This window comes from Hesperophylax consimilis, chromosome 10 (genome assembly GCF_061612785.1).
Source record: "Hesperophylax consimilis isolate HC1 chromosome 10, BYU_Hcon_1.0, whole genome shotgun sequence".
Classification (NCBI taxonomy): domain Eukaryota; kingdom Metazoa; phylum Arthropoda; class Insecta; order Trichoptera; family Limnephilidae; genus Hesperophylax; species Hesperophylax consimilis.
The window spans coordinates 4038135-4054371 of NC_142845.1; the positions used below are offsets into that span (position 1 = coordinate 4038135).

The 16237-nt window shown below is 34.1% G+C and overlaps 1 protein-coding gene across 2 annotated transcripts in view; it reads left to right on the plus strand.

Moving 5' to 3' along the window:
* The first annotated feature begins 10871 nt into the window (after positions 1-10871).
* The window catches only part of LOC149420200 (putative inorganic phosphate cotransporter), a 416275-nt gene continuing 410909 nt past the window's right edge, over positions 10872-16237 (plus strand). For both annotated transcript variants that reach the window (XR_016302719.1, XM_089636514.1), the window contains exon 1: positions 10872-11390. Coding sequence is in view for 1 of the 2 variants with exons in the window: in XM_089636514.1 (XP_089492640.1) it covers positions 11309-11390 (82 nt within the window). In the remaining variant the exon portion in view is untranslated. The remainder of the gene's footprint in view (positions 11391-16237) is intronic.

A 16237-nucleotide genomic window follows, 5' to 3' on the forward strand; every position in this document is an offset into this window, starting at 1 on the left:
TCTCAGCAGAAGTAAAAAAAAAATTCAGGGGAATTGAAAAAGATTTTGAAATGATAAATATTCATCTTTATTATTTATATAAATAAAAATATAAATGTCGTTTGTTCAAAATCGTTTGTTCACCGATTGCTTTGTTTTTTGATACAACGTTGCATTCGAAACGCGTTTATTTTTATATACCTATATTGTACAGATGTCACCTGTGACAGGTAAAAACATGCTTTTTAAAAAAAACAGCACCATCTGTTGGACAAACGTGTATATTTTTTTTAATAACGCGTTAGTTAGACGTAAAAGCAACACCCGCTATTATTTATTTATATATCTGCACAGACAGACCGAGTCACATCAACGCGTCGCGGAGTACAGCTAGTTTAAAATATTTTTTTTAGAAACTTCATATTTATTTCGACGTCGCGCATCGCCAAAAGATTTGTCGTGTATTTTGTGTAGTGTAATTAAAATGTGCAATTAACCTATCGCTTATGTATCGGTTTTTCAGAGTTTTCCGGAAAATTTAATTATTAATTGGTGCAATTTCAACAATAGATTTTTTCCACTTTGACATATTTTAGAGCATTGTTACTAACGCAACAGAGATGACAATACTTCATACCAGGCCTCATTGATATCGTATATAATAATATACCCACTTAAATTTAAGCATGTCATCTTGTTTTACGCAACTAAATAATGCAATTATATTGTATAAATCTGAACAATGGAGCATGAGAACGATCCGATTTTATGACTTTTTGTAGAGCGTCGGATATTTAAAAAAAAAAAGTGGGTGTGTCAAGCCTACGCAAGACAGAAGTGAAACTTCTAGTATTCCTCTCTCTCTATTTTCATTTCATCATCTCTATTTTCTCTCTTAGGTTAGTTTGAAAATTAGAGGTTAAATAATTCAACGACGAAGCATGGATTTGCTTTTTCTAATATTTTCTTATAGATGAATGACGTTCGATTAATGTATAGTTCCAAAAATTTTCAATTTATTCACAAGTATACAATATTACATAAATAACAATATTACAATTAAAAATTACAAAGAAATTACAATGACAATTTACCAATCATGTGCCATTTTCATTGTCAATTTCATGAATATCATTTCCTAATGTCGTGATAATTGGGTTATGGTAACTAAAGTGCGAGATATATACATGAGCACTTAAATCCTTAATGAATCGTGCAAAAACTGCATCGATTGTTGTCCCGTGTCGGGAGAGAACGTTCGTGAGCGGCTCCCCCACCTCAACAAGCGCATATGGTGAGAGAGGGACAGTGAACGGTGAGCGGTGGTGGGGGTACCCGCATTTTCGTGTCGATCCTGACTCGGTTTTACTCCGTCCCCGAAAATTCATTACGCGCCTAAAGAAGTTTCACTTCAAAAATACATTAGCTCCACACAGGAGGCCATGATAAAAATATTTTCCCTCAGGACCTATGTCAGTTTGAGGATGCTTTGTGAGAGGGTTTATTTTTATGAAAGAAGAGAGAGGAAGATCTGTAAAGGAAAAGGTATGGTAAAAATCTCTTAAAATTATCGTAATCCGGTTAAAAGCGGGATTGCAGGCCTTGATTTAATTAGTTTCCTTGATTTATGAAGTTTTAGTAAATGACAAATACATTATCATGACGTCGGAACACGTGTTCATGAAAATCGTAATATTTTCACATTTCGACAATATATATTTTCAAGGCAAATGCACGTGCATGAACACGTGTTCCGATATATTAAGAATTTACAAGAAGTTTAACAGGAAACGGCCTGCAATCCCGTCTTTAACCGGATTTCCTATAATTTTAAGATTCGCAATACTCATTTTTGTGAGTATTGCAAATATAACATAGTTAGAAATATTAACTTAACGATGGTAAAAAGAGAAAACCCTAAAGAATATATTCAAGTTTTCAAGTTAACCACAGAATTATTTTAATGTACACTTCTATGAAACCAAAGGTTCCGAACGCGATTAGAGAAAATAATATGAAAGTTTGTAAATTTTTCATGAACAATTTTCATATGAAACGACAAAAAAATTAGATTGCCGTAATGTTTATAATACATTTATCTAATAAAATATATTTTTTGATATCAGTAATTTTAGTTCAGCGCTTAGACGAAAAAACGTAAGGTGGGCCATTTTTTGCAAATCTTTTGTGTTCGATTTCAAAAGTAACAAGTCGACACACGCTGTTAGTATAGAATTCGACCTGTCTAACTGCTGACCGAGACGAGGACCAAACACACACACAGGAGAATCGAACATCTCAAATAAAGAAACGTGTTTTTTGTACATCCCTGGTCCTTCAATCATTGACCTCTGTTCCTATATCTGAGGATCTAAACCACTGAACAAATAATCCCAAGAAGTGTTTACTAAACCGATTTTTTTCTATATAAATACAATCTAGGCCAGACAGGCCAACAAAATTGTTGATCTGTTCAAGAAAGAACTTTGAAATTTGAAAATCTTCGATCAATTCCAAAAGTGCGTCTGTGCAGTGAATCCCCAAAAAATGATATTATTAAACAAACTTGCAGACAATAGTATTGGCACACTATAAACAGTGCGCCATTGAAATTCTGCCAAAGAAAAAAAATAGGGTCAAAGAGCAACCTGATATTCTCATGCGGTGCGTTAACTAAAATATAAACACAAAATCATCATACAAAAAAAAACAACACAATCCCCCTGACGGTGAAATCTTATGACCCACGCCAAAACAAGACGATCATTGTGCGCCGCGATAGACAAGAGTTTGAAGGCATGCGCCGGCAGCTGAACTTTACACTGCATAGATGCAAGTTAAATATTATTTTTCTTTAGTAGTTTACAGTAAATTTTTGAACATTTATATTTACTTTTAATTGCATTTGTAAATCTACTACTAAAACACATTTTGTCTTAATTATATTGCTAGTAATCCAATATATATTTAATACCTACTATATACTGTTATTGTAACATCTATATAATGTTATTATTTCGTATATAATTCAGATTTTCTCCTTTGTACACTGCATTATATATAACTTTTATGCAAAAGCCTTTTTAGGCGCATAAAAAAATTAATAAATAACCATTGTGTTGCGCTTTCTTTGGTTTGGTTTCAGCTTTCGACAGTAAAGCAGTTGTATTTTCTGATTTTGACGCAGTTATTCTTGTTGGTTAACCCTAATATTGTACTATGGCGAAATATAGTGTTATTAACATAAAAATAATGCGATTTGGTGTGAAAAAGGACTTGAAGTTAAACATGAGGGAAATCCGTAAAATTTAATGACATGAGTTTACAAATATAATAACTTCTCTTGATATTTTGATCCCCTAGTGAAAAAGACAACAACCCGCTACAGGTTTTACCTAAAGTAAGATGAAATTGACATTACTTCTTGCAAACGGATACGCCTACAATGCAATCCATCGGATGATCACTTCAGTGGAGAGAACATTTTTGTTTAAACTTTTTGGATGTTTGGTTACTCAAGCAATCATAAATCACAACACATCAAATCTATATTACAATATATTGATTTAAGAAGAAGAATATAATTATGTTATACAACTCTACAATTTTATTCCGAGGTTAATGAAATTTTGCACACTTTACCTTCAATAAATACAAGATGAAGATATTAAAAAAAACTCTGTATTAATCCTGGCAACACCGGGACTTAAGCAAGAAATATATAAATAAGAATAGTGGGAGGATTAGTTTTTTTAATAAAAATCTTCAGTTTTATTCCGAGACGCCAAAATTTTGCACAATATAAAACTAACCTCCTCCCCTTTTTGATACTGCTTGATGAAATTTTGCACACTTGCGATTCAAAATGGGAGAATTATTCTTTACATAATATGATTTTTTTAAAGCACGGGCAACGCCGGGGACTTCAGCAAGTTATATATCTATCATGCTAAGCCTAAAAGGCACAAGTAAAACAGGACAACTTTTCAAAAGAGTGATTTCAAATTTACAAGCTGTTATTACTTTTATTTTATATAATGATAAACTAATGTTTATAAGACAAGGTTTTATGCATAGTATAGAAGTATAGAGGATAACAAATATTATTTATTTATTAATTTTTACTCGGGAGATATTTTCAATTTGTATTGATATTTCAGGCGACTAATCATTGATTATATTTATTTGTTATCCTTTGTGCTATCCATAAAATCTTGTCTTATAAACATTAGTTTATCATTATAAAAAATAATAATATTTGACAAGTCAAATATTTCACCAACAAATGTAGATATAATATGTCTCGACGCCATCTAGTGGGAAATTCAGCACTAACAAAGCCTTTCCTACAAAAATAAAGTTGGTTGTTTACAGGTGGAAAAATTAAAATAATAAGCAGTAATTGTTGATTGAGGTACTATTACACATTGAATTATTAAGCAGGTTGGAAATAAGCCGACATAGCTCAGTGGTTCAGAGCACCTGACCGAATATCAGAAGGTACGGGTTCAATTCCCGTTGGCGGCATTTATTTTTACCCGGGAGATATTTTCAATTTGTATTGATATTACTGGCGACTAATTATTGCTAATATTTTATTGGGTGACTTAAAAAATTCATAGAGATTGCAACAATAACATTTGGCTGTCATCAGTTGTTTTGTTTTGCTCTATCTAAAATTAATTTTTTACCATTCTTTTTTGTTTTCTGGCAAAAAAAAAGTGTAGTGTGTTGTGCCTTGAGGTTTCTTCTCCCTCCTGATCTTCCAGGAGTCACTTTTCGCTGCTGATTTCCAGATATTTATAAACTTTTTTACTTCTGTCATTTTTCATACTATTATTGTAGTTGTTTACTGTTGTGAATAATGGAGGAAGATTTCCCTCCTGGACCCCCTACAAAGCCCCCAGATCCCTCTCCAGACCCCCCAGACGGGGAAAATGTAGAAATTTCTGACAGTGATTCTGTCATCTTGACTTCTACCAAAAAAAGGAAATTTACTCCTTCTTCCCCAATAAAACTTGACTCGCCTTCGACTTCACTGTCCCCACCAGCACTTTCTCAACTTCCTCCAACAAACTTTTATTCTCCTCATTCCCGTGGCCCATTCATAGCATACGCCCAAAAAACTGAGCAAGGAAAAACCATCCACCCTCTTGAATTTGGCAAATTCCTATCAAATAGCAAGAATCTTTCAATCAAACCTGGAGGTGTAAAAGCCGAGGGTCGCTTCCGAATCTCCGTCGAATTCCTCTCAGGGCCAGCTGCCAACAGTTTCATCAAAAATATCTTCATTTCATCTAATTCAAAGTTCAAGGCATATATCCCTACTTTCAATGTCACTCGCATGGGCCTGGTCAGAGGTATCTCGACCGATCTGTCCATCCAAGAAATTCTGTCTTCACTTTCAACCCCCCAACACATTGGCAATCCCATAAAAGCCAGGAGGCTAAATTACAAGGACTCCTCTGAGGGTATAATTACCTGGAAGCCCTCCCAATCTGTTGTTATCACCTTTGAAGGTCAATCTCTTCCCTCCCATATATATTTATTCTTCAACTCATTACCAGTTGAAATGTATACATATCCCACCACTCAATGTTTCAATTGCTGTCGTTTTGGTCATACCAAAGCTGCATGCAGATCTCAACCCAGATGTTTTAAATGTGGAGAAAACCACGCAGCTGACCAATGTCCTTCTTCCTCCTCACCTAAATGTTTTAACTGCTCAGGCTCACATACAGCTATCAACACATCTTGCCCAGAACAATCTCGCCAAAAAAATATTAAAATTTCTATGGCCTCTGAGAACTTGTCTTTTCTGCAGGCTTCTAAATTATTCCCGCCTGTCAAAAAATCATTTGCTGAGGCTTTATCCAGCAACTCCTCATCCAACCCTCTTCCCTCCACTACAACAACTTCTTCTCGTTCAACTAAATTCACATACAAAAACGCTATCTCTAAACCGGCTCCTGGATACGATCAGCAACAACACAACTCACTGCTCTTAAATCCCAATGGTTCACCTCTTTCAAATGCCACAAATGGGTGTGCAAATAATTATAATCCGTCCTCAATGAACTCTCTTAAACTTTCTGAAAAACTCTCCCAAGACAATTCTTCATTTATCCAAACTCTTATTATTCTTCTAATTGACCTTATTTCTTCTCAAACTAATCTACCGTCCAACGCTGCTACTATTATTTCCACATTAAAATCATTTATTCAAAATGGCTCTTCAGGATGTCAGAATACTTCAGTGGAATAGCCGAAGTGCTATTTCTAACAAATCTGATCTCCTTAACCTATTAAATTCCAACTTTATTTCTTTGGCTGCTATCTCGGAGACTTGGTTTACTCCATCCACCCACTTTAATGTGGGAGGGTATTCCTGTCTCCGCGACGATCGCCCGGAAGGTTCGGGCGGCGGTGCTGCCCTTTTTATTAAAAAATCCATATCATTTTCCCCAATAAATAATATCAAACCCCCCAATGCTGACTTCCAAATGGTTGCAGCTAAAATAAAGGACACATCCTTTATTTCAGTCTATCTTCCCCCAACAGCCCACTTCAATAAACAAACTTGGTTGCAAATTGTAAGTCAACTAAGCCCTCCTTTCTTTATATTAGGCGATTTTAATGCCCATTCCCCCGTCTGGGGTTCTGCTTTCTCCGACCGAGATGGTCGAAGTGTGATGGATTTCCTAGATCAATCCAACCTTTTCCTTTTGAATGACGGATCTCCTACTAGGATCTCACGCCCCAGCACAAACCCCAGTGCAGTGGATCTCTCGATATGTTCTACTAGTCTGGCTTCTCTCTCCTCGTGGGTGGTGTCCCCCGACCCTTGCTCCAGTGATCATTTCCCGATCATCATTACTTATCAAACTTCTTTCCAATCAGACAAGTCTCATATTTCGACAAAGATTAAAACGAAACACACCAAATGGGATGAATTTAACTCTCATATGGACAAGTTCCTACTAAATTCACCCGCCACCGATATATTTTCCGTCAAAGATGATTATAATAACTTCAAATCAATGCTCATAACTGCAATAAATAAATCAAATCCTCCCCCTAAAACTAAATCTCTCAAAAAACTCCCTCCAACTCCCTGGTGGGATGAGGAATGTTCCAAAGTAGTAAGAATTCGGAAAGCTAAATCTCTTTCCTATCGTTACAATATGACTATGGAGAACTATCTTATATACAAAAACGCTGAATCCAATGCCAAAAGGGTATTGAGGTCAAAAAAAAGATCCGGGTGGTACAACTTTTGCAGTTCAGTATCTCCGAACACTCCAATTTCGGAAGTTTGGTCTATGATCCGAAGATTTCGATCCTCCTTCAGTTCACCATCTCCTCGAGCGTCTCATTCTAAATGGATAGATGAATTCTTGGACAAAATTGCCCCCCCTTCTGTTCCTAACTTAGATGAAATAACGCCCATCTATAATACTCCCATGTCTAATCATTGGCTAGACTCTCCATTCACCTTAATTGAGCTAAAAAATGGTTTATCAACAGTCAAGGACTCATCTCCAGGCAGAGATGGTATACCTTACAGCATAATCAAAAATAGTAATGATAATGTTCTAAACCACTTCTTAAGCATCTTAAATAAAATCTTCCAGACTGGTATAATGCCTGATGACTGGAGTTCTCAAATAATCATCCCTATTTTAAAAACAAACAAATCTCCAAATTTTGGATCCAACTACAGGCCAATCGCTCTTTCATCCACCCTCAGTAAACTTTATGAAAAATTAATTAAAAACCGATTAGAATTTTTTGTCGAGAGTAAACAGCTTCTCTCTCCATCTCAATTTGGATTTAGGAAAAAAAAATCCACTCAGGATAACCTTGCCATCATCAGCACTGATATTAATTTATCAATTTCTAAACAGGAAGTTTGTCTTGCCGTCTTTATAGATATAGAAGGCGCCTTTGACAATGTTTCCATCCCAATCCTGAAAAAAAAACTTCTAGGCCTTGGCCTTCCCCCCATGTTTGTCCAATCAATTATTAATCTATTTCTAGATAGAAAAATTTTCATTGAACTTCCAGATATTTCTCCTCAAAGTAGGTCTATTTGGAAGGGTTTACCACAAGGCGATGTATTGTCCCCCTTACTGTATAATATATACACATATGATATGCATGTCACTATTCCCCCACAAATAAAAATTATCGAGTTCGCAGATGACATAGCTTTCTTCTTATCATCCAAAATCATCCCTCTTGCCGTCAAATATCTTAACGAAGCCATGAATGCCCTTTGCACATGGCTCACGTTACATGGTCTTGAACTTTCAATCCAAAAGACTCAGTGTGTCACCTTCTCAAACCGCCATAAAAACCCCCCCGTTCAAATTTTATTTAAAAATTCTCCAATCTCCAACGCTTCTGAAGTAAAATTTTTGGGAGTAACATTTGATAGGAAACTTAAATGGTCTTCCCATATTAATAATTTAGTTACTAAATGCGAAAAAAATTTAAATATCATCAGATCATTATCTGGCGTTTGGTGGGGAGCTCACCCTACTTGCATTAAGTTGCTTTACAATGCACTTATTCGAAGCCATCTCGACTATGCCTGCCCACTTTTTAGTACTGCCTCAAAAAATGTACTTAATAAATTAGACAAAATTCAATCTAAATCTTTGCGAATAATAACTGGAGCGATGCAATCGTCACCCATCAATTCCCTTCAAGTAGAATGTTCTGATCCTCCTCTTTATTTAAGGCGTCAACTATTTGCTGACAAATTTGTTCTTAAATGTTTAAATTCTAAATGTCATCAGGTTATCCCCAGCGTCTCTTTGTTCATTGACTCAAACCATTCATCTACAATCAGAGCTTCAACTAAACCTATTCCTGACATCTGTAAAAATTTTAAGTCTCTCTCAGAGCTCCACATCATCCAAAATGATCTACTTCCCTTATACAAACTAAAATATAGTCACGTCACCCTATCCCCAACAATATTAGAAGGGATCGGAATCTTTAAAAGTCATTCCAATCTCCCGGCCCGAACTGTCAATAATATGTTCAATGACATTATTTTATCTAAATGGCCCAACTTTTCTCTTTTATTTACTGATGGATCCAAATCTCCCGACTCTCCTAACTGTGGTATAGGTATTAACGTTTACCACAATAATTCTAATGATAGAATATTTCATTCAATTTCAAATCAATTTTCAATATTTTCAGCTGAGTGCATTGCAATAATAGAATCTCTCAAATATATAATCAAAAATAATTTTGAACATTCCCTCGTTCTCTCTGACTCTCTCAGTTCCCTCCAAAAACTTAAATCCAGTCCTCTTCTTCATCCTGATGATCATTTTGTATGCCTTATTCGAGTGATGATAGCATCCATTCAAAGCTCTGGTAAATCTGTAACCCTGATTTGGATTCCTGGACATGTTGGTATCATGGGTAATGATATTGCGGATGCCTTGGCAAAACAAGGAGCGTCCAACCCTGTTGTTACCCTCGTAAACCACATTCCCTTATCTGACATTTTTTCCATCATCAAAGAAAGATCCCGCAATGTTTGGTCAGAGTATTGGCACATTGCTAGTCAATCCAAGGGAGCCTGCTATGCCTCAATACAAAGGACTATACCATCAAAACCGTGGTTTCAGCAATTCCCTCATTTTTCCAAAAAAGAAATTTCTTCACTCATTCGAATGAGGATCGGTCATTGTTCCGTTCCTTCCCATCTTTTTAAAATTCACGTCCTTGACTCCCCAGATTGTACATTCTGTGGTCTAGAAGTGGGAACTTTAGATCACATATTTTTTGGTTGTCCCTCTCTAAACAAATATCCTCTCTTCTATCAAGCCTTAACTAAAATTGCCTCCCCTCCATTCAACATTTCATCTCTTTTAAGTCTGAACTCGACTCCAATTTTCATTATAATTTTGAAATTTGCCTATTTAAATAAAATTAATATTTAAATTCACCTTTCAATACACCTTTCTCAATAATTTTAAATGATGGCCAAGAACACCCTTGAAGGGTGAAAGCCAGAAATAATGGAAAAAAAAAAAAAAAAAAAAAAATTCATAATCTTCTCTTTCGTAGATGGCGCTAATTTAAGTATTTTACTTAAAAGCACGTTATGCAAGTTATACTTTAAAATATTAAGACGATATATTTGTTTACGCCCGTACATATGCAATATGAATATGAATAAATAGTTTTGTCCGTATTAAAACTCAATTCTTTCAAGACAGGCATACAAATACAATATTGGATTTAATCATCGATACAATATTTTATTGTTATGCCTTTCTTGAAAGAATTGAGTTTTTATACGGACAAAACTATTTATTCATATTCATATTGCGTATGTACGTGCGCAAACTAATAATTATTTTTATGTTGTAAATCATAACTTTGCAAAACGCTTATTTTAATAATATAATTTAACTAACGTTATTTACGAACACGTAGATTATAACGAACGTTGCGTTTTACCTTAATTAATTGAAATATATTTTTGAGATTTTTTTATTTTGATACCAAGTGAAGATTTGTCTCAGAGAATCCCTAGTAGCATTATAATCAGAACAGATTAAAAATAATCGTCTTTTTATTGCAATGATCTGATTTGTAAAAACATTACAATAATCACTATTATTATCAACATATCAGTATTCGCCGCACGAATATCTTTGATAATGTCAAGTGATATTGAATCCCCGAGTAGAAATCTATTTTTATTAGCCCGGTTATATTCGCATGGTAAGTAGGTTAGTTGTTCTTTTTTCCGAAGGGCGAGCGGCTATCTTTAGTGCCGGTGCAGCGGAGACGGCTCGTGGGAACATAACTACAATATAACCGAAAGACTTGTACACTATTCAGTTGATTACCGACTGCCCCGCAGAACGTTCTGCAATTTAACTTCTGCGGCAGTCAAAGTGTCAAATAAATAAAAAAATGGAATCGACAAGGACACAAAAAAATAAAATTCAATATTTTCAAAAACGTTAAAATATTATTTGTGTATAATTAAAGTGTTCGAACAAAAACTACATAATACATACTGTGAACTGTTTTGGACAATTTAATTTTGTTTAAGCAACGAATGCATTTATCGAACGAATTCGAGGAAGAACCTTCAATTTTTTTATTTTAAAAGTTTCGTACAAATTTGGTGATTTTTTTGCAAACTTAACGGATTGAGCTTAAATGGTATCCTTAGTAAAAAAATTGCATTCAATTACAAATTAGGATAAATTCCGTATTTAGGAATTATCCGGTGCCAAAGATAAATACATAAGTTGTTAAGGACTATATAAAGCAAATTTTCAAAATGAAGACTGAAGGAACGGAACCGGAAGCGACGACGGAGAAAATGGATTTAGCATTAGATCCGGAATTGCCAAAAAAGCCAGGTGAGTTTTTTTAATAATTAAAATTGACCGTTGTTCTCATTCATTGTTCTCACCGTTGCATAAATATACCTACCTGAAAGTTATGCTTCGTGATTTTCACGTAAAAAAATTATAATACTTTATTTTTGGGGTATTATGCCGTGTTGCGCTACTGCCTTTTTCAGCCAACAGACACATATGCTGTCCGAAACGTTAACCAAAGAAGGGGGTAATACCCCCAAAATAAATTATTATAATACCTGAAAGTGTATATTATTTACTAAATATGTAATACATATTTTAAGTTTTGTTTGAAACTGCTCTCTGGGCAGATATTGCCTACCTTATGTTCTTGAAACTAGCGCAGACCCGTGAAAAATCACGGGATAGTTTGAATTCTTGACAAATCAGTTCCATTTTAGAAAATGAAAATGAAATTTGTTTCCTTTTAAAAATACTAAATTGTATGTACGTACATTATCACTTGTCAGAATTCTTCTCACATTGAGTTCCAATTTTGAAAATGACATTTAAATTCAAAACAAAATTGATTTCATTCAAAATTTATTTTAAAAATATATAAAATTAAAAGTAAAGAGAGAAATGTGATAAAAATTGTAATAAATAATGCAATATAGTACAAAATATTAGTGCCTATTATTTGCTTGCATTAATTTTGTTTCATTATGACGACCGGCATAGTCCAGTGGTAACGCATTGGACTGCCATTCCGAAGGTCGCGGGTTCGAACCCGGCGTGCGCAAATAAATTTTATTTGATTAATTTGTGTTATTTCACAATTAATTAATTAAAATAATATATAGTATATTTGCGGCACGTTCCAGAGTGGAAGATACTACCAGTATCCCCCTGGTGTAAGACCACCATTCAGAATTGAAACGTTGCTCCAAATGGCTTTAGCCGTGTTTAGTGACTAGATCTGAATAGCCAGGTACTTCCCCACCTTCCTCTTTCCCTTCCCTACTTACCTTTAGCCTCACAACATCCCCCAATTGCGGATTTCATAGTCTCACTGGCTCCAGACGGGAGCAGTTGGGACTCTCGTGAGGTATTCAGTAAAAAAAAAAATAATTGAATTTTTCGTAACAAATAGAGATAATGATATCTTTACTGGGATCTCCCGTGCTGAGGATTACATTGACATATTATTGAAATTTATTACTGTGAGTAATATGAAGTATCATAAAATGTAGTGTTTTTTTTAATATAATTATGAATAAAAAATTACACGGTGTTTTTGATTCAAACATTTCGGAATCAAAAACACCCTGTAATATATTACACATCTGCCCTGATGATGGACAATGCACTGCTGTCCGAAACGTTGGCTAAAGAAGGAGGTAGCGCAACACGGCATAATGCCCCAAAAATAAATCACTATAATGATTAATATATTATTTATATATTTTTTCTGAAATTACTATAAATTATATATTAAAAAACCCAGTGTAATACAATATTTAATTTTTTTCTGAAATAATTTTAAATAATATATTACACGGTATTTTTTAGTGCAGTTGATTGCTTTCGGTTTCAGTCTGTAATTTGGTGTCAGTATATTTTTTCCTTATCTCCGTATATTTTTTATCCAGCTTTTTATATGAGATTTCAATGTTATAATACTGTTATGATATTTGAATGAGAGTTTAGTAACATAGTGTAGGAAGTTTTCTTGCCCAAATGTTGGATTTGTTGAATTAGAATTGTAAATTTTGAATTTGACCAAAACAATACATACGTAAGGTACGTAATTTAGGTAAATCGTATCAAACGTGTACAAAACAGAACATACTCGTATGTATAATTATGAATACTGATTACACCAAGATGTACTAGCATATTTTATTCATGAATAAATTTCGTATTTATGATAACATCAGAACAATTAATCAAAATGATTATTTGTTCAATAACAAACCATGAACTTGCATTCTTTATGCAATAAACCAATTTGTATGGGCGCATTCCAGATTTTAATCACATTACTTGATCAGTGAAGAAGGTTATATCAACAACTTTCAGGGCAGAGTGGAAGATACTCTCAGTATATCCCTTGTGTAAGACCACCATTCAAAATTGAAACCGTGTTTTGTAACCAGATCTTAATGGCCATGCATTTTCTTCGCATCACCTTCCCCTTCAAAATATTTTTAGCTTCACTATATACCTCAATAGGGGATGCCTTTGTCTCACTTGCTCCAGACGGTTAGGAGCAGTTGAAACTCGGAAAAAAAGTTAATATGAAATAAACGAAATCAAAGAAAATCAAAAAAGGTTACTGTCGGAACTAGGACTCGAACCCTGTTCCTCTAATAGGCACCTACTGGGACAATTACTTCTACCAATTGAGATTGAACGACCTAATTAAATTTTGTTATTTATTATTTGTGTTGTATTAGGTATAGTGGTTTATTACGTATATTACAACAGCCATAACTATTAACTCGTAAAGTTATAAAATAAATTGATATTTTCCAGCGCTTAAAACATAGAATAAAGAAAAAAACTAGAAGTGCTTTACAATATACCAAGTTGAATGTAAACAAATGTCCCGTTTAGCCCAGCACTTTGTCTCACTTTCACTCGCCGAACATAGTAGATCTTCGTCGTATTTTTTTTTCTTAAACACAGTTTTGTATTGTAAATTTAAGCCTCATTTAGGCAAATATTTGGATTACGAAACACACCCAAAAATCACTTCTTGTGTTTTTATTTATTCTATGATTTAAAACGTTGTTTTTGAGCCTTCAAACCATGTTTTTTGTAGCTTATTTAATGACATTTTAATAAGTACACACGTTCTCGTATCGAAACGTTGAGGATAAAACTGCATTTTTTTACGACTTTGAAATATTTGTAACAATAATTACAAACGGGTTCAATAATAGCTGCTCAATTTCTCATATACATAATAATGTATGTATAAATGTACCGGTATAAGCCGGTGCAATAATAAGTGGCCGATTATCCGTGGTCATATCAGGAACTATAACAACAGGTGTCAACTGTCAACGTAAATGTGACTACCGGAAACAGCGCCAATTGTAATCTATAATGCATTATGTTTTTGGTTAATTCTATTTTTTCAACACAGATTTTTTTTTGTGAGTACCTAGCACCTAAACTAACCTAACCTAACAAATATTTATTTTAACCCTTGGAATGCCGACCTCTCGCAACCTTGTACCCCTTATTGTGCCGGAGTAAAATACACAATCGCCCGTCGCGTCGTACGCCGAATGACATTATGTTCTTAATATCTTGCTTGTTTTCTGCAAAAGATGTTTTTGTAAATTGTACGTTTTATCACATATATTTTTTTAAATTTTTAAAAAAATGTTTATATCTGCAATATGTAACTTTTCACAGGATAGCTACTATTATTCCGAGAAATATTTTTCTAAAAAAACATATAATAAACAAATTTGAAAACATTCTTGAGTTTTATTATATTTTTGATAAAACGAAATAAGAAATTTTCACAATAAAAAATAAATTACAAAATACTTTCCTGTAACTATGAAAATACAATATTTTTGACTATTACATAAATAAAAAATTTATAGTTAAAATGAATGTATTTTCACTTGGCGAAAATAAAGTCTAGAATCATTGTTGATTAATTATTTCCTTTCCAGGCGAATAATAAATATTTTAGTTTGCCATTATACCTGGAAAGTGTAGTGAATCACTAGTTCCGTCGGCACACTACGGGTACAAACATCAGAAATCCACGGTGGATTTCTTGCTTGGCACATCAAGGGTTAAATTTTTTTCATCTATTCCAATATTTTGAGAACATATCTGCTTATATTTAAATGTGCCATGTTGCTCTGTGACTCTGGTACCAAAGGTCACGGATTCAAAACCCGTCGAAACGCAAGAAGAAAGCAACACAGGGGAAAATTAAATATTATATTCTCGCGTTGCGATACCACAGTGCAAAATCGATAAAATTGCACAAACTGCTTAAACTATGTTAGGTAACTAGATCTGTGTGGATCTCTTAATCTCCCAATGATACACTGAAGCGTGTTTTATACATTACGTGGTTCAAATACACTATAGTGCATCGTGAAGTGTATTTGATCTAACATGACTCAAATACACTTCATGATGCACTGAGGGGTAAATGTATTTGAGCCACGTAATTTATAAAATACACTTCGGTGCATCATGAAGTATATTTGATCTAAAGTGGCTCAAACACACTTCATGATGCTCTTAAGTATATTTTATAAATTACGTGGCTCAAATACACTTACACTTCAGTGCATCATGAAGTGTACTTGAGTCACGTTACATCGAATGGGTTTTCCAATTTCAACGTTGAAGTCAAAAATACAAGATAATTCTTCAATGAAACTAGGACGTCAAATTCCCCGGATGCAAAGACTCTAAAAATATTCGGAGATTAACTTAGATGAATTTTATTTAAACTTTTTGGTTTGCTGATGAAATTTTGCACACTTGAACTTTGAAACAAGACGAATATAAATTAGATTTCTGAAATCTCGGCTAAACGCCAGGGACTTTAGCTAGTTTTCTATCTTATATTTATATGAAGATGGGTGTCTGTAGCGGGCGCACACCGGGCGAGCTAAGTTTGTTTTATAATATAAACCTAGAGTTTAATTCCGAGATTGATGACATTTTGCACCCTTGACCTTCAAAACAAGAGGAACGTCACTCTCTAAGTCTTATGTGTAAAGCCCGGACAACGCCGGGAACTTAAACACTTGAACGGGAAACACACATTAAATATTGTTTTGATTGAACGAAACAATTACAACGAGTTATTTAGAAAAAAAAAACAAATTAAATACATTGTCAATATTGAATACGTA